We start from the raw sequence: 25,942 nt of genomic DNA on the forward strand, positions 1-25,942 counted from the left end.
ATGTAAAGCTATGTTAATGAGTTACACAGAAACTGATTTTAGAAATGATTCAAATATTTGAGGCTCCTTTAAAAATAAGGATTTCAAAGTTTTTTACATATTTTGTTCTTAATAACTAGTCGGAAGAAGCAACCATTCTTAAATCAAATTCTTAGCTTTTCCATGAAAAAATGAAATTTGAAATTGATATCCAGTGTACATCAGATTTTATTGTATGTGAAAGTTTCAACCCATATTTCTATATTAATTACCGAAAAATTCAATCGAATCAAGGTACTATATCAAGTTCAGAAAGCATTGTTAGTTTAGAGCTATGAGGAGCTTCTAAATTAAATAAAATACATTATGGTAAATGTTTATTAATTAGAAGCAAATTATCGATGGATAAATTGATATCAATGTTTTTTTATTGTTTTTATAAACGTTATGACTAAAATAATAAAGAACAATGCTAAAAACTTAAAAAATCGACTGATTTTCCAGTGTGCAACCCAAAGAGAAGTCTTTACAATTTTTAGATTGTTTGAAAACGATGAGTTGGGGATATCATATAATACTAATATTCCATCAATATAATCCATACACAAGCTTTTTATCTTCATTACTCTCGGTTAAGATTTTTTATAATCATCGCAAATACTTTGCCAATCATATGGCCGAAGAAACAATATACGTATTTACATATAATCTCTTTATTAAACAAAACAAAACAAAAAAATAAAAACAAAAAATAATAATATTAATGAGAACCGGTATAAGATCTTCTTGCTACAGAAGTAGCTGATCTTATTCTTGATTGAAGGTTTGGAGCTACAATAGCTGCTCTTTTAGCCGTTTGTACTAAAGACCTTCTCGAAATGCTTTCCTTTTCTTTATCTTTGATATCACTTTTTGCGGAGAAAATTGAGTTATCATTTCCTTCATTTTCAACAGCTTTTCTTTCTTTTATCTCTCTGTAATACTTTGCGTTGATGGAATTGATTGTGAGTTTGACATTTGCCAAGAAGGTTTTATCTGTAATGTAACCACTTGACAACATCAAATTCAACAGTTTCAAACTTTGTTTCATCAACAAAACATTGTCATCCAAATTGATCAATTTTCTCTGGTTCTCTATGAATTTGTCATTTGAAATTAATTCATAAAGAACTTTAATGCATTTGTCAAACCGCTGGAAATTGGCGGTTAAATACTTCAAAATTTCAATTGATTCGTATTGAACAGTAAATTTAATTTTCCTGCTCAAACTTGGCATTGCATCACACTTTAGACAAAGAGGATTTGTTATCATTTCATCGATAAAGAACCTAAACATTGTTTCGACACATTCAACAATTTTTGTTTTCAGACATGCGATGAACAAATTAAATCTGACTTGTTTCTGGATTTCGTACAATTCGAGGACTTGTTGTTCAACGGAATTCTTCTGTGCACACGTCTTGCAGAAATTGTAATCACGATGGAAGATAAGTGTCACTTTTTCAATATTATTTACAACGTAAACAAAAAGTGGCGAATTTCTTGGCATTTCTTCCAAAATGAACAAAATGCATTGTGAGAAACAAACAATTACACGTGTTGCCGGGTGGCATTTAGATCTTGATTGAGGGATCTGCATTGTGCACCACTCGAAGATCTGATTCATGAACATTTCCGACCAACTTGCTCTCGAACTTCTCCAGAAATAACAGATGTTTTTGAACAAAGAAAGCATAATGTCACATAACTCAACAATTATCGATTGTGTTGTTGCGACATTTAATTCCTTGGCTTTGTTCTTTGCTTTGAGAAATGTTGTCTCTTTCAAGTCAAATCTGGCTGCTCGTAATACTTGCGTGTCAAAAAATTTGGTGACACTTTCACTTTCGCGTAAAATAACCGCCATTGCCTTTGAAAAATATTGAATTGATTCTTGTATTGGCGGGACGTTTGGCAGTTTGTCCCTGAACGAAGAGTATTGGTACAAAAACATTGTTTGCGTTAATTGCTTTCCTAAAAGCCTTATTTCACTGATATCTAAGGTCATGTTTAATTGGTTATAATCTAAAACAGGGGTTATCGGTATATCCCCCTGAATTAAATATTTTTGGAGGTGAGATGATTCCAAAATCAATTTTTGAGTGTGGATGCAACTTGTTCTTAATATGTCAGTAACTAAATTAAAGATCTGTTGTTCGCGGAGAGTTTCGAAAAGGTCCCACATTATTCCACACATTGTAACATCAATTGTCGCATTGAAAGAGTTGAAAAGAACAATTTCTCTGACAACTTGAAGTGTCTGATTTCTTATTGAATCATTTCCAGCGACAATTTTCATCATGTTGCAGCAATGTAATAATGTTATAGGACTTACAACAGTCTTATAAAGAATTTGATATGTTGGATCATATGCTTTTAGTGTTGTTGCCTTGAGAACACTTAAAAGGAACGAAACAGCTTCAATTCTTGCAGATTGCAAATGCAAACAATGTAAAACTTTGTGGATAATCTTGAAATCAACGAAAATTCTGGCAGATGATGTAGACATTCCGCCAGAAAACATTGAGTTCAATGTTTTGATTGCATTTCCTTTCTGTTTTTCAATACCGTAACATAAGGAATGTGCAAGATTACTTGCGGCTTCTCCAAATGAAAGAAATTGGTTGAAATACCAATCACTTTTCTCTTCATTCCGTTTCAAAGCATTGACAATGAAAGAAGAAGTACTTAAAATATATCGAATCAATCCATGAACTTTTGTATGCGTGAAAACAAACAAAGTACTTTGATCTTCAACAGTCAAAAAGCTGAGGCTTTCGAAGTTATTCAATATCTGAGCACTCGAAAATGGCAAATAAGGATTTGCTGCATATAATCCAAACAAAGCCATGACAGTTTCATTTGTATAAGGTGTCAAAGGTCCTTGACCAGGTTCTACAGAAGAAACGAATCTCATGAAGAAATGAAGTAACTTTGAGAAGTGTTTGTTATTATAAGAAATCGTTGGAACAACATCTGACAAAGTAATTTCTTCTGACATTCTTTTAATGACGAAAATTACGAATTGATCAACAAATCTGAGTTGATACATCGTATTAACGACTCTCCAGTTACTTTGCATATCTAATGGGTATGCAAACTGGCTGTCGCTCTCATCGTGCTCGTCATGGAACATAAGAGATTCAACAACACCTAAAACAAATGAAAAAGTGTCACAATTAATTGATTTGAAAACAGGGGAAATGAACTGGCTGACGAAAATATCTGGGTTATGGACTTTCAAGTACAAATCAACTGTTTCCGTAAACGTAGATGGTTGATTGAATGGATATGTCCTTAAAAGTTGTTCTATCGGCGGACGTTTGGCCGGATCAATTTGTAAACACGTTGCGATAATTTCGATGAACAATTTCGATTCATCGTAATTAAGTTTTGTGTTTTTGTAAGGAAGTAATGAATAATGTTCCAATTGTAATATCGAGGAGTATTTGATATTACATTCATCTGTCTGGATAAACACTTCTCCGCATTCTCCAGTACATTTTTCCAAAGAAGAAACAACTTTGAAGTCTTCTAACCAATCATAGAAAAAGTTTGGTTTTGGATAAATGACATTTTCATCCAAAACTCCTTCAAAACTTTGTTTCTCTGATTGACACTTTTTAATTGTTTCTTGCGATAAAGAAGACATCAAAACTTCTCCATAAGATTTTGGTAAATTTCCGGTCAAAATGTACAACAAAAGCATTCCAAACTGCCAAACATCGAAAGCTGTTGTCCATTCCGAAGCTTTCTTGTGGAAGAACTCTGGAGGAAGGAAAGGATTCCTGTAATCAGTGAATTTTGGTGGCAAAGGAATTGCCAATTGACTTTCCAAGAACTGAGAATCCAAAAGAGAACCAATCATTACTTGGTTTTGAAAACCATTCAAGTAAATGTTGTCTGGATAAAGAGTTCTCAATATAATGTTCTTCGAATGCAAGTTATAAAGCATCGAAAGACATCTAGAACAAATAGATTTCGCAACAGACAACAAGCGAGGATCAGCGCCAAGAAAAGAATGAACTTTCAGGAAATAAGAAAGTGGAAGACTTTTCATGTCTTCTGTCATCACAATTTTGGTGAATCCTTCAGTGGAACTCGTCATGACTTGAGGAATACAAATTGATACTTTTCTGCTGACAAATGAATATTTTGACACGTTGTCAATTTGTACTGACAATTTTTTGTAAATTTCTGGTGTCAAAACGAACATTCTCAAGAATTGTTTTTGGTCCATGTCTCTTCCGTATTGAACATGTGTTGGGAAGAGTTCAAATGACGTGCGATGGAAGATTTCGGTCAATTCTGGATTTCTAAATGGCATTTGGCAGAATTTTATGTTTGGATCTGGTTCTTTTTGTGTCAATTTCAAATCAATTGGCTGAACAGGCAGCATTTTGTCCAAAAGATTCTTTTCAAATGATTTATTTATGGATTCTTGAACGCGTTTCATCAATTCATGCTTAACCAAATCTCCTAAAATTTCTAATTTTGTCACTTTTTTCGATAAAGTATCAATTTGGAATTTTGAAAGCCATCTTCTTGATGTTGACTCAGCATCTTTGCCTTCCATAGCTTTGGAAACTGTGAAAGAACTCAAGGAATAGTTCAAGCATCTCAAAGGATTAATTTGCTTAATAATATTTTCAATATCTTCTTGTGAAAAAGTGACATCAGTTATACAATTATGAATTCCTTGAGTAAAAACTGGCAAAAGATTGTTATAAACACTTAAGTTTGGCTCTTGATCTTGTTTATCACCATCACTTGATAGTTTCTTGTCTTCAGGAGCGAATCTCATCAAAAATTGACAAAAATCCGACAAATTTTCTGTCAAAATTCCAGATCTTTTCATGTAATGAAAAGCTTCGTAAGCGGAGATTCTTTTTTCTTCGATTTGAGGCAAGAAAGGATAAATCTGCCTATAGATAGCCTTGCTTATATGATCTGTAAGAGAAAACTGCTTTTGAGCACCAGGATAAAACAAATTTCTCATTTGTCCGGAAATTGCAAGCGAATCAAAATGATCCAAAACACTCATTTTGTTCAAAAACACATTTCTCTTGTTATCTCTCAGATGTAATGTCTGGTTACACTCTTTTATACCTGTCTTCTGAGCTTGCAACGGCTCATAATATGTGAATTTATCAAATTCAATGGCAGGAACACTTTGGCTATCGTTTACAACCGAAATTGTCGATACAGAACCGTTTGACAAACTTCCAACGATAAAAGAAACTTTGTCTGTTAATGTCAAAACATAAATCTTCTCAGGAGCAGATGTATATCTTTGTGACCTGAATTCTGTGAACATTTTCCTTGATTCAGTGTATTTCATTGGTCCTAAAATTGTATCAGCAATCTTTTTCTCGTAATTATTCAATAATTTGTTCTCTGGAATACGAAGAGGAATCTGTATGTCCTGGCTGAGATAGCACCTTAACGTGGCATCTTCACAGGATACATAGAAACATGGTGGCTGCTCTGTATAACAGATATCTATCGGTGGAGAAGGAACAGAAAATTGACCAAGATTTTTAATGAGTTCAATTCTCTGATGTAGTTCGTAAATTATAATATTTCCGTCCAATGACCAGACAACAATGTATTTTCCGCATTGTTTGGCGTGAGGAATGGATTTCATGTCTTTGTTTCTGATGATGAATTTATGATTAAATTCATTTGAATAGATATAGATGTCATTCGTGTCAGTGAACTTACAGATGTATCCGTATGGTGCATTGTTGAATGAAACAGGTGTCATTTCGGATAATTTTGTAAATTGATAATTAATATTAAATAATGTTTCGCGAGAAATCATCAGAGCGGGCTGTAATGTCAATGGATCAACACAGTATATGTGTCCACCTTGATACAGTAAGTTTACCCATAACATTCCGAAAGCATCGAATGTCAAATAATTCTGAGATTTTGGAATTTTGTTTGGAACGTTGAATTTACGGGAAATGATGGAAACTCCTTGTCCAAATATATGTAAGTTCCATCTACTGTCAAAACCAACTACTTGTCCACTGAATGGCTGTATGGCAACGTCTAATAAAGGTGAATTAGTTTGGTATTTCGATGCTCTAAGGACTCTGTCGCTTGTAAAGTTCTCAAAAGTAAGCATTGCCCATGAGGAGCATGAAGCAACTACATATAGACCTCTATCGTTGAAGCAAAGTATTTCTTTCGCCTTTTTAACTTGAACTGGTTTTGTACATCTCTGTAATAAAAAGACAAATGGACATTGAACAAGGCGCTTCGAGTACCTTTCATTACGAGCTTGAAGATCATCGCATTGATCTAGATATTTATTAAATGTGGAAATGAATTGAGGTAATAATTCTGATTTTGCCCATTGAACATTTGCTTTTTGCTCATACATAAGATCATCTCGAGTGTTCTGTGCAAGTCTTCTTGGATCTTTATCGTGCCAAGGAGGTGGTAAATCGATAAATGTTTTTCGTTTCATTGATTTTTGCTTTTTTGGTGATGCTTCTTCATCAGGTACTTGAGGTTCAGGAATTGGAGCTTCACTACGGGCACGTGATAATGCTTCTCTTAGATTTGATGCTTTTGTTGGGGAAGGATTTGGTAAATCAGAGATTGAACCTGTTAATGTCTTTGTTGTGTATTCTGTAGTACATATATCCCTTGAAATTGATGGATAATATGTTAATAGATCGTCAAATTTGGAAAGATAATTTAATTCTTTACGTGTATTTTTTCTTTGTTTGTAGCGATGAACAACACGACCTATGAGTTTTAATGCACATATTTCTTTAACTTTTTGGATTTTCTGACGCATAAGATGAAATTTCCATGCATTTTGGATTTTTAATGCGTTTCTATTCTCTAAATCAAGCATAGAAAGATGCTTTCTATAACTGTAACCACGGAATATCGATTGGATTCTGACTACGACATCGATAATTTGTAAATTCGGTGCTTTAATCTCATCCATCTCGAAATTCCAAATAACGTGTTTTCAAAAATTTTATTTGAAGTTGATTTCATTATAAATAAATTTAGCTACAATGGACTTTCCTGATTAATAAACTAGAATTCAGGGAAAGGTCATAGATCTAAAAAATATGATGAATTCAGTCGGGCTTTCTACGGGAGCGCAAGCCCTTCGAAATTACTAGCATTGGCTACCATAATATATGCAATCAAAATTGTTAGTTAATATAAAATAGCATGAGATGGTTAATTTAAATAACGAAATCTATTGTAAAGAAATGAACTCTGATATGGGGATTTAATATTACTGAAAAGGACTCTTCTTTGTGAATATTTACTTGATTTCGTAAATTCTTGAAATAACAGTTAAATTAATTTGTGCCACAATGAATGAATAAAAATTACATGTTCATCGAGGTAATATGTCTTGCATGATTCAATTTTGATAAGTTTACAATTCAAATTATCAATGATTCATAACAAAACTTTTATTTATTCTATCATTGCTCCAAAACAAACAAAAATCAACAATATCAAGACAATCCTATAGAGTTTTTGCAGATGAAATCTTTTATTTACCATAATAAACAGAAAATTTGATGATTTATACTTAAATCTTCAAAATAAATATTTAAATTTTGAAAAATGAACAAAAAATTATATCTTGTTTCATCCTACAAACTTAATTGCCATATTTTGGAAAAAAAATCTCTGCAAAAAGATTTTGTTAAAATTGACCAAGAGAATTAGAACAAGAAATATATTTGTATTGTAATTACAATTGCAAAAATTAATTTTTTTTTAATTTTTTGATAAAATTCTCATAAAAACATTTATATGTTCTAAATTACGAATGATTTTCAATATACTTCCTGAAAAATCACTTCTGAGTAATATATCTTTTTGGAATTTTAATTTCGATTTAACGAAAAATTCGAAAGCGAATTTAAGTTAATAATTGGCATCATTAATTATGGAATGTGATACAGTAATTTTTGGTCTTTAGTGAATTTCAGTAATAGTTTTGAATAGCTTTCAAAGTTTAGGAGGATAAATATTAAAAATAATGTTTTAATTATATTAGATGAATATTAAAAATAATTAGATTTTTTTGACCAAACAAATTTAAATATTTTATTAAAATTAAAACTCTATTATATGTAAGAAATCAAATAATTCTATTTGATATCTAAATTTTATTTATCCGATTCATTTCAAAAATTGAAAACACCAATTCAATTCATTCAAATCTTGAATTTCATGTAATTAATAATTGATGGTCAAGCATATTAGAATGCTATTTTCGATTAAAATATAGAAGAAAATGAATAAAATCTGACAAACATAACCTCAAAATCCAATCAAGAATTTTCTCAATAATCTCTCTAAATTCAATATTTCAACAATATGCTTTTATAGTTTAACCGAAAGATTTCAATAAGGATATTTTTCAATGTTCTGTCAAACAGTTTCCATATAATCGAATAATATTTCCCATGATCGTATTTATTATTGACAAATCATTAATTCTAATATGCTTGACCATCAAAGAGAGTTCTTGCAATTTCGAATAGATCTGCGCATTGTATGAAATGGAGGCTTTAAAATATCTTGAAAACAGAATAGGACTGCTTTTCCAAAGGAATGCTTACTTGTAAATCAGAGAGTTTCAAAATTGAGACCAAGATTATCATCATAACTTTCGATTTTGCTGCGAAAAAGGAAGACAAGTAATTAACAAATCATTTACTGTTGTTCATCAAAAGAAGAAAACTTTGATAACAACTAATGATGATAAAATCAAGCTATCTTTTAATATTTTAAATTGATAAGACATTCAAAATATTTGAATGGTTTAAAATATTTTCTTTTAATTTCTATAAGATATTATCATGATTATATAATAAAATTTAAATTTTTATTCAAAAAGGCAATATTTCAAACTTTTAATTTCAAAAATCTTAATTCTGCAATAAGTGTATTTAATTGTAGCAAATTTAATGATCTTTCGTCATGCTTAGCAATTTGGAACTCATAAATTAATGATTTCTTCAAGTAAAATTCTGCATTATTTCAAAAGTCAATAATTCTCTAGTAACTTTTCTTCAAACCCTAACCATTATATTATATGTATAATGGAGAATAATTGCAAAGAAAAATAGCCGAATTTACTGGGTAGTTCTTGTGATGCGAAATAATTGCAAATTAACACATAGTTTTAACAGCATCAATCTCTTTTTGCTCTCATTTAAATGCATTCGCACACTTTAATTTTGAAATATAAGAATTTTGGAAATTATCAAATTTATCTGCTCAAATACTATAGATCTTCATAAGTGTTAATAGAATCATTAGCCTTACATATAGTGTTTAATATAATGATGCACATTATACTGGGATTCATTCCTTATTCATCTAGTTATTATAAGATTTACAACCCCATGAAAATTTAAAATTTTGTCAAAAATAGTGAATGTACCTTTTTATCTGTAAAATCAAATTGAATCTGATTTTTAAAAAATTTCCAAATCTAATTGGATCTCTACAAATAATACAACAAATTTATTTTTTTGATTTTAATTTTTTAAGTACATCGAAGTATTCAATTATTTTCGATGGTGTTAGAAGTAAGTTATTCTACTAGAACTACTTTTAACATCAAAAACGGAACTCTGAAAACAACTTATAATGATAATGGATATCAAGTTGTATTTAAAGTTGATGGAACTCAGGTTAATGTTCCCGGAACTTCAACTAACGGCAAGGCATCAAATGGAAATTGTAACATCGTTACAACCTTATCATTGATTTCATTAAATATGTTTGTAAATGTAGGATTTACAGTTTCTTGTACAGATCAAGCAAATCATACAATTGGAATCGCCGTACATGCTGATATTTCAATTGGCAATGTAGATTCAGCTCCGATTACGAATATAGAAGGTGACAGAGGCTTTATTATGTCCGATGGAACAAATTCGGTAAACATGTTGTTAAGAGATAGCTATGGTTCAATTAACGTAGATACGTATTGGTATGGAGGATATAGTTCAAGAACATCAAATTTATGGAAAAATGGTACACAAAGTAGTCCAACATATTACGATCTTAAAGGTGTTGATAGTGGTATGGCATTTTCTTGGGACAATAGGCTTTGTCAGCCTGGCGAAACTTTAAGATTCTCCCTCACATCAGGTATTGGTAAAATTATGAAGCCACCTGAGCTGAAAATGACTAAAATTCCAAAAGATAAGTACCAAATGAATCCTGACTTACAAATCCCTATTGCTGGAACTGTTTATCATCCAGATGCAGATCGTACATGCATTGTTCGTTACTATATTGATGTTGGAGAAGAAATAGAACTTGCATCTGGCCTGGACGTAGGTCAGAAAACTGTTTCGTTCAGTGGATATGTCCAAATTCCTATTTTATCAGGTGGATATCATACAATGTTCTTTTATGCTCAAGATAATAAAGGTATTCCTTCAAATGCGGTCAATGTAAGGTTCTATTATGATCCATTCCCACGTACTGTTAAAAAAGCAAAGAAGAAATCAGTAAATTCCTTGGCACAAATCGCTGGACTTTATAGTCTTGCAAATGAAGCTTAATTTACAGTGGTATGCTGAATATGGCATGAAAGAAGTATAAGGAATGATTATAATAGTTGTTTTTGTTTGTTTGTTGTTTTTTACTAAAATATTTTGCGTGTATTTTATTTATAAAATTTTATTGACACAAAGTTGCAATATCACACAATGATAAGTCAATTTATGCATTGCTTTCAAGTGTATCGATCAATGCATATTCTCATATCATTACCTTTTACCATATAATTTTCAAAAGTTAATTAAATATTGCAGTTAATAAGGAGTATATCGAACATTCATAAAAAGTTCTGGAATGGCATATTATGAATAAAAAAGTAGCTTTGAAAAATGAAAAATATACTTTCATCAATCTGAGATGTAAAGTAATTAACGCTGAATTTCAGGATAATTGAATCAGAATGATGAACAAGATGGTATGTTGAGTCGATGCTAAATCTTTCGAAAAGGTTTGTTTATCCGGCCAATTTAGATTTGTAATTGTGAAGAAAAATTTTGCGTTTACACTCAAATTATTATCGACTTCATTTCATATTATGGCTGAGAATCTTATCCACTTCGAAGGTTCCCTTGATGAACTTAAGGCAAAGATTGCTGCTGCTACAGGTCTCATTGTTGTCAAGTTTGGCTCTACAACATGCATGCCTTGCAAGAGATTGAACCAAATGTTACCAAACATTGCTAAGGAGAATCAAGATGTCCAATTCTTGATGGTTGATATTGATGATAAGGAAGATTTCCGTAATGCATACAAAATTTCTTCAGTTCCAACAGTTTTATACTACAAGGGAAATCAGAAGCTTGATGAAATCATTGGTCTCAAAATCCCAGATCTCAAGGCCAAGATTGCCCAATACAAGTAAAATTACATGTTTTTCATTTTTAATATAAAAAAAAAATTTTATTTCATTTCTCACACGAAATATACAGCAATTTCTAAAATAAACAAATATACTGCAAACTTTATATCTATAACAAACAAACAAATATATAAATTTTAAGAAGATTTGAGTAAAGTTTCTGTTAAACTATTGTCGTAATCGCAGGCATCATATATGCTAATTATTCTATGCAGTGTAAATCCGAAATTAACCATTTTATCAACAAAGGCTTTTTGACCAGGATTCAAATTATTGTAAGTTTCTTTTGCAACTTTCGTAACTTCATCTTCGGTTTCTTTACTTGCTCTTTGTGAAAGGGAAGGCGAGTAAATTTGAGGCTGGAGTTCTTCAACGATACCATTACCTGACATTAATAAATTAACAGCTCTTTCAGGGTTGTAATTGCATCTCCTTAAAGCATTTTCTGAATATTTACGTTCAAATCCCATTTCAGTTAGATTTGAAACAAGTTCCGAAAATTCAGGAGGATCTTTGTAAGAATTTGATGAAGATTGGCTTGGAGTAAATCTTGGTGGCTTTGGTGACTCCGGTGGTGGCATTGGAGGCTTTGGTGACTCCATAAATTTATTTTTTGTATCAGAGTGCTTAACTTTTGACTTATGATGCTTATCAATATTGGATTCTGTTGACATTAACGGTTTGTTTTCTGTTGATTTCGGAAATTCAAATATAGGCATTTTAATTTCGGGCTTTTGACCAACAGACTTGGTATCGTTAATAGGAATTTCAAGTTTCGCTTTAAGACTTGGGCTTGGGAGATTCTTCTTAGTTGTATCTGGTTTTTCATCAATAATCTTTTCTTTGGGAGATTCGTAAGGAGTTATATTTTCAGGCTTTGAACTTGAAGAATCATTCTGGCTTGGATTTGAGATGTTTTGTTTAAATAATTTTTCCATATTATTATTCTTATTCTCAGATAGTTGATTGACATTATCAGAACTTTCTAACGAAGGTTTTTCCTGTGGCATATTAACTTGAACTGAACTTAGTGCTGTAGGAGTTTCAGATTTGACGTTATCTTGCTTTTGATCGACATTTTCGGAATTTTCGGATTTTGAAGGCTGTACTTCATTAATTTGTTGATTTTGTTGGATTAATTCCTGAGGAATTAATGAATTTGAAAGAAATTCATCAGGCGGATCAGGAACGATTTCAATAGCCAGATCTGATAAATCTGAAGCATCTTCCTTTGAAGATACTTCTTCTTTAGCAGGTAGATTAGTTTCTTCTGATTTGACTTCAGTGCTTTCATTTTCTTTAGTCTTGTTTTGATTTTCTTCGTTTTCTTTTGATGCGTTTATATGTAGTAATAATGAATTTTGTGGATTTTCATAAACTAGATTATCATCAATTTGGTTTTCTTGAGATGCTGCAAGAGGAATAAACATATCATCATCTAAATCATTTTCATGTTCGGATTCTTTTTGATTTTGTAGCTGTTGTTTGGTATTGTTATTATTATTCTTATTAAAGTTGTTGGTATCATTCTGAAATGAAAATTCTTGAGTGGAAGAATTATTTATATCGAAGTTTTCAAGCGTTAATTTTTCGTATTCTGGATCATCGAATTTTATTTTGACTTTGATTATGGAAAGATTACCAGAAGGTTCAACATTATCAAATTTGGAAAAAAGTACGTCGTTGGCTATAACATTGTTATTTGAATCAAAACATTTATATTTTCCATTTATACCACGCGTGGCTAATTCATTTTGAATTGATTGTAAGCATTCATCCTCGAAAACCATAAGTCTGTGCGTCCTTCCATATTGAGGAATATCAATAGTTAATAGATAATTTTTCATTCTTTTAAACTAAGATTGAATAGTTTACAAAAATAATCTAATTTCAAGATATCTTGTATATAATAAACGGAAAGATAAACTAGTTCAATTTATCTTTTAAACGTACAATTTAGTCACTTTTGACTCAAACGAAAATATATCACACATAATTAATAATATTTTTTTTATTTTCAAAAAGGAACTCTTTATGGGCCTTGAAAATACGCCATAGTTTACAAAAAAATACGTTATTTACACCCTGAGTCTTCTTCTAGAGATCTTTTTTAGATTTTGAAACAATCAAAAGATAGAGTATGATCAATGTATGCTATATTTAAGTTTATTCATAAAAATATCAATTCTATCATAGAGAAAAAGTATATTTAAGTTCATAAAATTGAATAGTTGTAAACTAAGGCAGTGCACCCTTAAGTTAAAAAAATGATTTATGACTATGCTAAACCATATTCGGACTTTAATGGAGCATTTGAAAAGCTTTTTCATATAAAATTCAATGATTCTGTTGAAGACATGCACAATATCATCACAAATGTTTTAATTTCGAAATATCAAATTACCAAAAACCAACTGTCACAGATCATTTTAAAAGCATTTCGATATAATTATGTATCAGGAGAAAATTATATAAAAATTTTCAAGAATATTGGCTTTGATAACAAACTTTCGGATTTAACATTCCCATTGGAGGGTTCAGTCGAATTTATTGTTATGCACGATCAAATTGATAAGTTTAAGGAATATATTTCACAAAGAGAGCTTAAAAATGATATTTTTTTAGAAATTCCTGATTTGAATTCAGGCTTCCGTTTCAAGTTATCATTAATAGAAACATGCGCATATTTTGGATCCGTAAACATTTTCTTTTTCTTAATTTCAAACCAAAATTATACAATATCAGAAAGATGTCTACAATTTTCTTTATTTGGTAGAAATACTGACATTATAAATGAATGTTTAAAGGGAAATAAAATGGATAAAGATTGCCTCAGAGACATTGTATGTTCACATAACAACGAAATGCTTGAATACGTTTTAGAAAGAAATATTTTTACATATAAAGATTTCGAAGGAGAAAACTCCAATTCAGCAGCTATTTACGAAGATATTATCAAGTACCAAAACCTGAAAGCTGTGTTTATTCTTTTCGAAAGAGAGAAAAAATTCATAGTTCCATGGTGTGCTGCATTTCCTCAAACAATAGATATTCTCAAAAATGAAAAACTTCCTGATAAAATTGATTTTAAGAAAAGAAATATTCTACAATACGCATGCATGTCACAAAATTCCGATATCTTCAAATTTTTATTAAACTCAGTTGATAAAATTGATGTCAATTATCGTGATGTAGATAAAATGACAGCTCTTCATTTCGCCGCAATGTATAATAATATAGATGCAGCAAGAATTCTTATTTCTCATGGAGCTGATGTAAATGCTAAAATATTCTTTTTCATTTCATACTAATCATTATTAAATGGCATTCTCTTTCATTTCATGTCAATCATTATTAAATGAAATATATTTTGAAATATTGAAACACCACTTTCTATTGCTATTAAGCAAAAGTCGATAGACATAGTTAAATTCTTAGTTGATCATGGCTCTGATGTCAATACTAAACTTATTTTATTTTGTTTCATATCAATCATTAACATATTACATTCTCTTTCATTTCATATCAATCATTTTTATATAAAATTCTCTTTTATTTCATATCAATCATTTTTATATTACATTCTCTTTCATTTCATACTAATCATTAACATATTACATTCTCTTTCATTTCATTTCAATCATTATTATATTACATTCTCTTTCATTTCATGTCAATCATTTCTATGTTACATTCTCTTTCATTTCATGTCAATCATTATTAAATGAAATATATTTTGAAATATTGAAACACCACTTTCTATTGCTATTAAGCAAAAGTCGATAGACATAGTTAAATTCTTAGTTGATCATGGCTCTGATGTCAATACTAAACTTATTTTATTTTGTTTCATATCAATCATTAACATATTACATTCTCTTTCATTTCATATCAATCATTTTTATATTACATTCTCTTTCATTTCATACTAATCATTATTATATGGCATTGTCTTTCATTTCATTTCAATCATTTTTATATTACATTCTCTTTCATTTCATACTAATCATTATTATATGGCATTGTCTTTCATTTCATTTCAATCATTATTATATGGCATTCTCTTTCGTTTCATGTCAATCATTATTATATAGCATTCTCTTTCGTTTCATATCAATCATATTTATATGAAATATATTCAAAATATATTAGTCACTTTTTGAGAGGAGGGACGACGATTAAAAAGTGAATATATATATTTTAATAGTTGCTTGATACTTTTTCGGGCTTATTTATAAGCCCGTAAAAAGTGTCACAACTATTTTGATATATTGAAACTCCACTTATTATTGCAATTTATAAAAATTCGATTGAACTTGTTAAATTTTTGATCGAACGTGGTGCTGATATCAATGCTAAACTCACTCAATTTCATTTCATATCAATTATTATTGTATGAAATTCTTTTTCATTTCGTGTCAATCATTATTATAAAACTTTCTCTTTAATTTCATACCTATCAATATCATATGGAATATATTTTGTAATATTGAAACTCCACTTTCTGTTGCCACTACACATTCATTTCTTAATCATTCGAATGATATTGTAAAATTCTTCGTTGATCATGGTGTTACAACAAAATCTATTTCTGATTAATGGCACAAAATATTATATATATTTTGTAATCTAATTCGTTGTAATAACATAACATCATGAACCAAATATTTAGAAGCTATTCGACTTAGACGGAAAACAAAAATTCTGAATAAAGAATATATTTCATGACTCATTCGGATATAGATATTATATTCATTATTTAATTGAAACTTAATTATTGGATGAATACGTTTTTACGATAAGTGTCAGAATCTTAAAGTGAATAATATAACTTTTTTATGAAAATTTGTTTTAATTTTAGTTGAATAGCATATGAAAATCCTCACTTTTTGCCACTTATCGTAGACAATTGAGAAGTTTACAATACTTAACTCTTGATAATGAAGTTTTTCAATTTATGAAAGAACATTGAGGAAAAAATTGTGTGAAGAAATATTTACCAAGAACATTATAAGATTCTAGACACCAATGGTTTGGGAAAATACAATTTTATACTTATGTGGATATTATTTTGCTTAAAAATTTAAGAATAATCGTATTTTGCTTAAAAATTTAAGAATAATCGTATTATTTTTCAGAATGGAGTTAGAACATAGAATTCATAACTTAAGCTCCTTATATGAATCTAAGAATATGTGTACAAATAGTTTATTCGTATTCATGTCCGTAAGAGTCGAATAGCTTCTAAATATATATAAAATATTTTTCGCTTTTACTTCAATTTTTTGAAAATTAACTCAAGCTTTCAAATAGGATATTTAAGTATAATTATATGCAATAATAGTTAATAATTTTCTCTCACTCTCAGTGAAGGCACCATTAGCATTAGAAATGTAAACCATTCAAAAATTGACAAGTACGCCTTTTGATTCGCAGTTTATTAATTTTACTAAATATAAGTATTATATTTTAATTCGATATTATGTATAACATTGTTATACATAAGAGTTACGCCTAATTTAGACAAACACAAATATATTTAAAGCTCATGAGTATAAAATAAACTAAAAAATAAATGATTTAGTAAGTACCAACTATTGTTAGATAATCTCTTACTATGCCTTTTGCATGAGTAAGTAAAGTGTTTCCATGTGAATCCATGACATATCTATTAGCATCTGCAGCCATAAGTTGCTTAACAACTTTAATATGATTTTTATATACTGCATAGAAAAGAGGAGTCCATCCAATCAAGTTTGATGCTTCAAGATTTGCCCCAACAGAAATTAGATACTTGACTAATTCATGATGGCCATTATATGCTGCACAAATGAGTGGAGTCCATCCACGAAAATTCATTGTTTCCATGCCACAGCCAATTTCAATAATGTATCTAACTAGTCTTATATTGCCTTTTTCTGATGCCAAGTGAAGAATATTTCTACCATCAACACCTCGCTTTTCATGGAGTCCTGCTTCACATGCCTTATAAATCATATTTTGATTGCCAACTTCAGCAAGTTCATCAATGAATTCGTAGATTGCCAGAATATCTTGGGATTTAGTGAATTCTGCAGAATTTTCGAACTAAGTGATATAGTTTTGTTTGACTGTATTTTGATTTGCATTGAGAAAGAAGAGCTTTGAAGTCTTTTGAGTTTAGATCTACTTTCGATAAAATAAAACGAATTTTTTCTTCATCAACAATATCAAAAACGGCTTCTTGCTTGATGATTTTATGTATATTGTCCGCAATAAAAACAAGACCTCCAATAAAACCTTCTCTTATATTTATTTTTTCATAATTCCAAATTCTAGCAATAAAACCTTCTCTCAAAGAAATTTTTATTGTTTCATACATCCAATTTCTAGTACCATGAGAAAGAAGCAGTTCAAGGACTCTTGAATTTTGATGGGCTATCACAAAAGCAGTTTTTCCGTTTTTATCTTTAATATAAGTTTTTGCTCCGTGAGACATAAGGACTTTTACCGTTTTCAAAAAACCCCAATTTTGCTGCTATATGAAGGGCAGTTTCTCCATTTTCATCTTGCAAATTGACGTCCACCCCATTAGAAATAAGATATTCAACGATTTCACCCGGAAATCCGACGGTTGTTTAAGAGTATGCACTTTTGGCACCTACTCTCATTTTTATTAATTTCAAAAATGATTCTGCGTAGTGATTTTTAAATTTCATATTGAATAACAACATGTGAACTACTTCTTTGGGAGAACATACTTTTGAATCAAACAATTGATTTTTAATGTTTTTGTAAATTAATTTTAATTCGTCATCATTTTCTGTTTTTAATATATATTGAATCGAAAACTTCGCAATAATGCAGGAAAATACTCAAAAACTCGATATATTGGATTTGAGGCTTAGTTTCCATAGCTTTACAACAAATGAATTCTTTTCCATTTTTTCAATTTATTACTCAAATTTTGTGATGTATTCAAGATAAAAATAAAAATTTTTATTGAAAAAATACATAAAGAATAACATCTTATTTACACATTTTGAATTGAAAATTCAAAAAGTGTTTTAAAGGTGGTAAATTTAAATTAAAGAAGGTGATATTATACATGAAAAATTGGTAGTATATCTCTCATTTTATTTTATAAAATCTTTTTCCTTCAGATTTTACTTAGTTTAGTCGATTCATATATCGAATAAATCAGTTAAAAAAAGTAAAAATTTAAAAGAATCAAAAATGACAAAAATACCAATGCATTTTCCCTAAAATTGACTGATAGTTTTTTATGTACTTTCATGCAAACATTGTTTGCAAGCATGCATTTGAGCTATATTCAAAATTTGGGGCATATGACCTCATCCAAGGTAATATTTTGGATAGGAAATGAGAACATAGACTGATCTTTACTTTGTGAGAGCACGTGTATTAATGGATTTTGGATTTTATAGTAGATAAACAATTTTTGGAATAGATAAAGGTAGATTTACGAATACAAAACGTTTTGATTGTTTCCATGCAAGAAATTTATTGATTATGTCTAAAGATCATTTTATTTAATTCTAATAATAATAAAATCATAAAAAAATAAAAATTATTTTAAAACAATCAATGGAGTTGTTCGTCAAACGGTGTTCTGTCATCCAACTGCTTCTGGAGTGAGTCAGCGAGTTCGTTCATCTGTTTCATTAAGTTTGCATGAGTGTTTCTGACTTCTTCCATTTCATCTGCTGCATCCCTGATCATTTGGATTCTAAGTTGCAAGTTTTCATTGACTTGAGCAACTTTAGTCTCAAGATTTGTAACAGTAGAAAGAGTATTCGTTGTACTTTCGTTTTGTTTGTCGATTGTCTCTCTGAGTCTCTTCAAAGAGTTCTCATTGTCCTGTTTATTCTTCTCGAGCTCTCCAAGTCTCTTATTAATGGCGTCAAGTCTTGTTTGGAGCCTCTTTTGTTCGTCATCTGCTTGTCTGATGTCGGATTCGAGCTCTTCGGACTTTCCATTGCCATTAGTAATCTCCTGGAGTAAGTTCTTGTTGTTCTCTTTGATGGTTGCGAGTTCTTCTGTCTTCTGCTGGATTTTATTGAGAAGATCTTCAAGGGCTGCCTTGTTTTGAGTGAGATTGTTGCTGTTGTTCTCAACCTTGTTTGTAACATCGGCCAATGTTTGGTTGTTCTGCTCTTGTTTCGTCTGATTTTCGGAAATGTCCTTGAGAAGCTGTTCGAGTTTGGCACTGAGCTCTGTAATCTTGGTTTCCTTGTCTTTGACGTCGTCTGTAAGAGTTTGGAGTTCTTTTTCGTGTGTGGAAATTTCGGTTTCGAGATTTATCTTTGTTTGAGAGATATCAGCGTTCTTTTGCTGGATTGTAGATTTCTGTTGCTCGAACTGGACCTTTTCTTTCTCAATTTTGTCGTCAAGCTGCTTCTTCATCGCATCTAATTCGCTAACAATGTTTTCGTACGATTTGATGCCGAAAGAAGCGAGAATATCTGAAGCTACTGACTTCTTCTTCTCAAGTGTCTCATGAACTCCCCTTGCAATTGCGTCAATTGCTGTGGCATTAATACTATCTCGGTCAATTTGAGCGAATACCTCTTTGTAGACATCCTCGATCGACTGTTGTGGCCTCTGTGGTGCGGATTCCGCTGGAGCGGCTGGAGATTCAGCTGCTGGCTCAACTTGCTTCGAACTGAGCTGAGCTGTAAGTTTCATGTTCTCGTCCTTGAGCTGGCTGATCTCATTAGCATAAATCATGAGGTTCTGACGATTTTGCTCTTCGACCATTCTGATTTTTTCAGATTTCAATTCGAGGTCGAGTTTGACGTTTTGGAGCTCTGTGTAGACGGCCTCGACGTTGCGGCCCTTACTCTTGGCAAGAGCACCGTTTTCGGCTTGAAGCTTGTCAATTCTTTCTTCTAACTCATGAACCATTTGTTCTCTGCTTGTAACACGGCTGCGGAGGTCATCAATGTTCTTTCTGTGTTGCTCAACTGTCTTTGAAAGTCTTGTTTCAAGCTCACTTCTGAGATTTTGCTCATCTGTAAGCATTGTGTTCAAAGATGTATTCAAAGCTTCGAGTTTTGGTATTGCTGAGCTAGATTTCGCCTTGTATTCTTCAAACTCGTTAACTAAATTGATATGTTTTTCAACAAGTGAACGATAAGCAGGATTTCCAATGATTGAGCGATCTGCGTTGATGTTAGTTTGTTGGATAAGCTTTTCTGCTTCCTTTATATCTGATACTTGTTGAAGATAAGCAACGGCAGAAAGATAAAACTGTGCATCACCATGAGAAAATAGGTTATTTACGAGTGTTTTCGCTTCCTCTGCCTCGGGTTGTGGCTTTTCAGCACTTACAATACCATTGTAGGCAAGAAAGAACTCTCTAATATGCTTGATTGCATCGCCAATCGAATCACACATTTTTTTGAATTTTTTTTTATAAAACTCTCCATTTACTGAAATTTAAAATGACACCTCATCAGGTCTTTAAAAATATTATATTTAAAATGTGTACATGATAGTTAATGTTTTGTGCACAACCTCATTGCGATTTTTTACATTTTCATCATCGAAAAAGAATTGTAAACATGCGTGGCTTCTAAAAGGAATATAAAATTATCTTGTAATACAGTAAAGTAAATGTTTCACGTTGTTTATTTTAAATATCTCATTCAAAAATTTCTTCAAAATATCTGAAATCATAGCAAACCTAATAAATATAAAGCCAAGAATTAAAAAACATCACTACATTTATATGCATTATTCAGCTCTTAAATAATGAAAGCCCAAAATACTATTCATATCGTTGAATAAATCGACAAATTCAAACTAAAATGTTCTTATATTCTTTACTGCTATTGACTTTTCTACATAAAAATACAGCTAAAAACCAAGTGGTGATCCCTCAACTTGTTTCATAAATATTCAATACAATATTGTTGTACTTGGTAGTAATAAGATAGTATGCTTTCAACTTAAATCTTATTATGCAATTGAATTAACTGGTTGATACTTGGCAATAGATGAATCTTCCTTAAAAATATTTAACAATTTGCATATCATGCACTTAAATTTACGAAGAATTTATTTTACTGCTGATAGAGAATATTACCATAATAAAATTTTTGAATTTGATTTTTAAAATTTTGTACGTTAGATGACTGACAAGAAAGAAGAATATGATTATTACTCAGATAGTGAAAATGAGAAACCCAATCAAGAAACAGAGCAACAACCTCAAACCCAAGCAAAATCTCCTGAAAATGAACAAGAAATTAAGAAAGATGAAAATGATTCTTCAAAAACAGCCGAAGAGTCATCAATCCCAAAGACAGATACACCAATAGAGGAAACAAACAAAGGAATCATGCAAGTTTCTCAAGTTTTAGCAGGTTCTACAAATAATGAAACAGATAAACAAGAAACAACTGAAACACAACCAGAAAACGAAGAAAAACCAAAGACAGATGAAGAAAATAAGCAAGAAAACAAGGAAAATCAAGAAAATACTTTATCTCTTCAACCTTTATCTTCAGTAATACAAGAAAAATTGCTAGACACAGATAAACCAGCAGAAAAAGATGATAAATCAACCGAAATTCAGCAAGAAGAAAAAGAAAAACCTCAAACGGAAAATGAAAATTCTACAATCGAAAATAGCGAGTTAAATTTACATTTAGATCAAGGTACAGAGAATAATGGAGCTCAACAGCAGCCTGGTTGCAATATGCCGCTAAATTTACAAAAAATAGTTTATCATTCAGAGAATTCTTTGACTTACAAAGCTTTAAATGGCGAAGAATTACCACCTCTTACTGAAGGTATGTATGCATCAATTGCTCATGATCTCAGAAAATATATTGATATTTGTTCAGAAAAAGGAATGATTTCAGAAGCATTTTATGTTCAAGTAATATGTGATGGTATCAAAAACGATAAAACCGCTCAAAAAGTACAAAAGAACAAAGAATTACATTCAATTGAACAAAAAATTAAGCAAACAAACGACGAAATTGAAGAAAGAAACAAGTACTGGAACACAGAACAAGAAAAGATCGATAGAGAACTCGAAATGAGTCTCCAAGAACTAGAAATGCAGAAAGATAAAGCTTTTACTGATTTAGACAACGAATGGAAGTCACCACAGAAGATGCAGTTGTACAGTAAACCATCTCCTGCATTGCTTAATATGAGAGATATAGTTAAAAGGATGATCAGAGCCAAAAAATTCGAAGATGTTCAGACTTTAAGTAAATTAATTGAAACAAAAGAGCATGAAGAAGCAGAGGAAGCACAGAAAAGGATGGATTCAGACTATAGGGCAGCCGATCAACATCTTTTTGAAAAATTTGAGCATGAAAAGAAAGTAATTTACGCGAATTACGAAAAACGAAAGTATAATATACAAAGATTGAGAGAAAAGAACTTCAGACCAATCAACCAAAGATTAGAGAACTTAACAAAGCAAAAGGAATCATTGTTAAAGTCACAAAAGAAAGTTATGTTGTCTGAAAAAGTTACAAAGAAGAATCGTGGAAAAGTAACAGCAAGAGATCCAACAAAATCATCTCGTGCTGCTCAAAACGAATCTGTTCCACTGCCTTCCCTTATAAAGAATCCAAAACTACATCTTCAAGGTGTTACTCCTATAAGAAGAGAAAAATCTTCTCATTCTTCTGCATCTCTTGTTCGTCCTAAGAATAATTCAACTCCAAGAGGTGTTGAATCAAGACTTTCAAAATAATTTTTATATATATATATTGTTGTTTTTAATTGTTTTTTATTGATTTTAAAAAATTATCATTTTTCATATTAATAAAAGGTTGTAAAACTAGGATTCCCAATTCCGATTTGCTTCTAATTTTGATGACAAGGTCATTAGATGATTCTAAAACAAATGGCCTATATTTTTTTTTGTGGCAAATTCTGAGGAAATTCATTGATTAGTAATTCTCACTTTTCCGATTTTAAAGGGACTAGTTCTGTTATATTTATTGAAAGAATCGACTCTAATTTACATGTTTCCCATTGCAGTTTTGATGATTGCTATAAATCTTCTTTTTATACATATGTTAAAGATAACCATAAGTTCGGAGGAGTGTGCATTATTCACAATGGGAATAATGCATCTTTGAATTATGTATCTTGTTGCAGTTGCAAAGTAGATTTTGATACATTCATTTCGACGTTCAATCAAAATAAATCATATAATTCTCATATTTACAATGAAATCAGTATCCATAACTGTACCTCACCGAATTATTTCATTTTAACTGACATTTCTCCTGCATATTTTTCTAAAATTAATTTATCCAATTCGAAAAGTTACGATTGCACATTATTCCATTCTGGATGGCTTTCAGTTGGAGGTAATTCAACATATTGGACATTAAATAATAATACATGTTCATCTATTCTTGGACATTCAAATACCGAAATCAAATACTACTATCTCAAGCTAATTTCGAATAAAAATCAATTTATTATCCAATTCTATTTTTGGGGTCCTAATTTCATTTTGAATTCAATTTTAATCGACAATTCAATGAAAAAATACAATACCGGAACATTAATACTCGATAACTGCACTTACGATATAAATGAAGATCTTATTGTCAATCCAAATTGCATACATGTTCAAACATACAGCATTCATCTTTTAAATTCGTGCCTCATATTCTCACAAAACAAATGCAGTAATAAAATATATAATCCTAAATTCAACTATATGTATACTATAATAATAGCACTAATATGATACTATCTGACTTTAATTCTAATTTCTGACAACAGGCGCGATGAATCAGAAGCTAGTCGACTCTCCCCAAGATGAACATGAATAAGACGTATATGCATATAATCAGTCATACATATAAAAAGCTTAACTTATGTTATAACAAAATTTTAGTAACTTCGGTTTTTTTTTCACGTAAGTAGTAGGATAGGATGGGTTGTGTGACTTTTTTTGTTACGTCTATATATAGATGAAGGTATATTTTCACATCTTCTATATATAGATGATATAAAATTTTTTTCTTACGTTTTTTAAGTCATGAATTCGTAAGAAAGCGCGACATTATTAAATAAATTAGTAATAAATATTATATACTAAACACATTTTAAAAAAATTAAAGTTATTTTTAAAATAATTTATTTTTTTATCTTTTATAAAAGAAGTTATATATAGATGATGTCAGATATTCCGCGATTAATTAAACATTGTTTAAATCCTGAATGGGTTAAACTTCAATTTAAAAATGAAGATTGTGAATTATTAAATGAATATGAAAGCCAAAATAAGCTAATGATTATTTGAATTTATGAAATCAATTATTTGATTCATTCTTTCTTCAATCTCTTCTATTCTTTTTGTTAAATCATCTATTTTCATTAATGAGGTGATTCTTGATTGAGGAATAGATTTCAAACTAACCACTCCTTTTATTTTTGAAATTTTGAATCCATCAACTTTAAACATTTTATTCAATTTACACGTTGTCAATTCTTCAAATAATTTTTTATTATTAGCATAATAGTCATTAAATTCTTCAACAGATGAAAAAATTTTTATTTCAGTAATTGGTTTAACAACGTTTATTTTTTGTTGAACATTTTCACTTTCATTTATTTCTTCCTCCTCTGTTTCATTTATTTTTAAAATCGGTTTCATTTATCATTAAATAAAAATTAAAATATAAGTGATGAAATATATTTTTTAATTAATATTAAATCAGAAATGGCGGCGGGATTCTTTAAAAAATTATGGGATGGAATTAAGAAAGCTGCAGGTTGGGTTCATAAAAAGATTATTAAACCCATTGCAAACTTTTTGGCACCAGTAGCGAAAACGGCAGGAACTATCATAGGTGGGGTATTAGGTACTAAAGCAGGTAATCCGGCGATGGGAGCACAAGCCGGTAACGCAATTGGTGGAATAGCTGAAGGAATACTTAATAAAATAGGAGGTAGATAGTGGAAAAATAAATTATTTTAAAATTATTTTTATCTTAGTATCGGTTGTAGTCTTTGATAAACTTTTTCTCCTTTATTTAAAACTTCTCTTATTGGGGCAGCTTTTGGTGTTATTGATTCAGCAACGTCACTAATTGCTTCTTTATTCTTAAATATCCAATTTGCCCCCCTTCTTCAATGTTTCCCAAACTTTACTCGCTCCTCTTTTTACTCTATCCCACAGTTTCTTAAATATACCTGCATCTATATATAGACGTAACAAAAAAAGTCACACAACCCATCCTATCCTACTACTCACGTATGATATTGTGCTATTTGATTTTTATTGTCATGAATGAAAGCATCTTATGCTATTAAATGCATTAAATAACAATCAATTTTTTTGGAAGCATAACAATCTAGCTTTTTTGAGATATTTCTTTTTAAGTCAAATGCAAATTTGGCATTAATAACAGAGTTTAAAAAATGCGTGTTTCTTAAAAGCACCATAAAACTTGATAACAATGCATTTGAATGCTATAATTTTTTAAAAGT

At 30.4% G+C, this 25,942-nt stretch overlaps 8 protein-coding genes across 8 annotated transcripts, besides 2 other annotated features; 4 read left to right on the forward strand and 4 right to left on the reverse strand.

Annotated features, from left to right (window-relative positions):
• Nucleotides 1-739: 739 nt before the first annotated feature.
• Nucleotides 740-6,988, reverse strand: TVAGG3_0851220 (serine/threonine-protein kinase PIM family; the record flags this gene model as incomplete). Its single annotated transcript, XM_001313562.1, has 1 exon — nt 740-6,988. One exon carries the CDS (start codon nt 6,986-6,988, stop codon nt 740-742), a length of 6,249 nt encoding a protein of 2,082 aa, XP_001313563.1.
• A 1,549-nt stretch (nt 6,989-8,537) lies between these two features.
• Nucleotides 8,538-9,472: a mobile genetic element.
• A 130-nt stretch (nt 9,473-9,602) lies between these two features.
• On the forward strand, nt 9,603-10,601 carry TVAGG3_0851240 (Listeria-Bacteroides repeat domain (List Bact rpt) family; the record flags this gene model as incomplete). Its single annotated transcript, XM_001313563.2, has 1 exon — nt 9,603-10,601. One exon carries the CDS (start codon nt 9,603-9,605, stop codon nt 10,599-10,601), a length of 999 nt encoding a protein of 332 aa, XP_001313564.1.
• A 519-nt stretch (nt 10,602-11,120) lies between these two features.
• Nucleotides 11,121-11,929, forward strand: TVAGG3_0851250 (cell redox homeostasis; the record flags this gene model as incomplete). Its single annotated transcript, XM_001313564.2, has 1 exon — nt 11,135-11,461. The coding sequence occupies one exon, from the start codon at nt 11,135-11,137 to the stop codon at nt 11,459-11,461; it is 327 nt and encodes a 108-aa protein (XP_001313565.1).
• TVAGG3_0851260 (UV excision repair protein RAD23 family) lies at nt 11,596-13,305 on the reverse strand (the record flags this gene model as incomplete). Its single annotated transcript, XM_001313565.1, has 1 exon — nt 11,596-13,305. The coding sequence occupies one exon, from the start codon at nt 13,303-13,305 to the stop codon at nt 11,596-11,598; it is 1,710 nt and encodes a 569-aa protein (XP_001313566.1).
• Nucleotides 13,306-13,711: 406 nt separating this feature from the next.
• TVAGG3_0851270 (proteasome regulatory particle assembly) lies at nt 13,712-15,294 on the forward strand (the record flags this gene model as incomplete). Its single annotated transcript, XM_001313566.1, has 1 exon — nt 13,726-14,769. The coding sequence occupies one exon, from the start codon at nt 13,726-13,728 to the stop codon at nt 14,767-14,769; it is 1,044 nt and encodes a 347-aa protein (XP_001313567.1).
• Nucleotides 15,295-17,038: 1,744 nt separating this feature from the next.
• Nucleotides 17,039-17,455, reverse strand: TVAGG3_0851280 (nerve growth factor signaling pathway; the record flags this gene model as incomplete). The annotated part of the gene is made up of 1 exon (XM_001313567.1): nt 17,039-17,455. The coding sequence occupies one exon, from the start codon at nt 17,453-17,455 to the stop codon at nt 17,039-17,041; it is 417 nt and encodes a 138-aa protein (XP_001313568.1).
• Nucleotides 17,456-18,074: 619 nt separating this feature from the next.
• Nucleotides 18,075-18,104: a mobile genetic element.
• A 409-nt stretch (nt 18,105-18,513) lies between these two features.
• Nucleotides 18,514-20,863, reverse strand: TVAGG3_0851300 (biological adhesion protein; the record flags this gene model as incomplete). Its single annotated transcript, XM_001313568.1, has 1 exon — nt 19,043-20,857. One exon carries the CDS (start codon nt 20,855-20,857, stop codon nt 19,043-19,045), a length of 1,815 nt encoding a protein of 604 aa, XP_001313569.1.
• A 730-nt stretch (nt 20,864-21,593) lies between these two features.
• TVAGG3_0851310 (uncharacterized protein) lies at nt 21,594-23,279 on the forward strand (the record flags this gene model as incomplete). The annotated part of the gene is made up of 1 exon (XM_001313569.2): nt 21,594-23,180. One exon carries the CDS (start codon nt 21,594-21,596, stop codon nt 23,178-23,180), a length of 1,587 nt encoding a protein of 528 aa, XP_001313570.1.
• Between the last annotated feature and the right edge of the window lie 2,663 nt (nt 23,280-25,942).

Source organism: Trichomonas vaginalis, chromosome VI (assembly GCF_026262505.1).
Source record: "Trichomonas vaginalis G3 chromosome VI, whole genome shotgun sequence".
Classification (NCBI taxonomy): Eukaryota; Parabasalia; order Trichomonadida; family Trichomonadidae; genus Trichomonas; species Trichomonas vaginalis.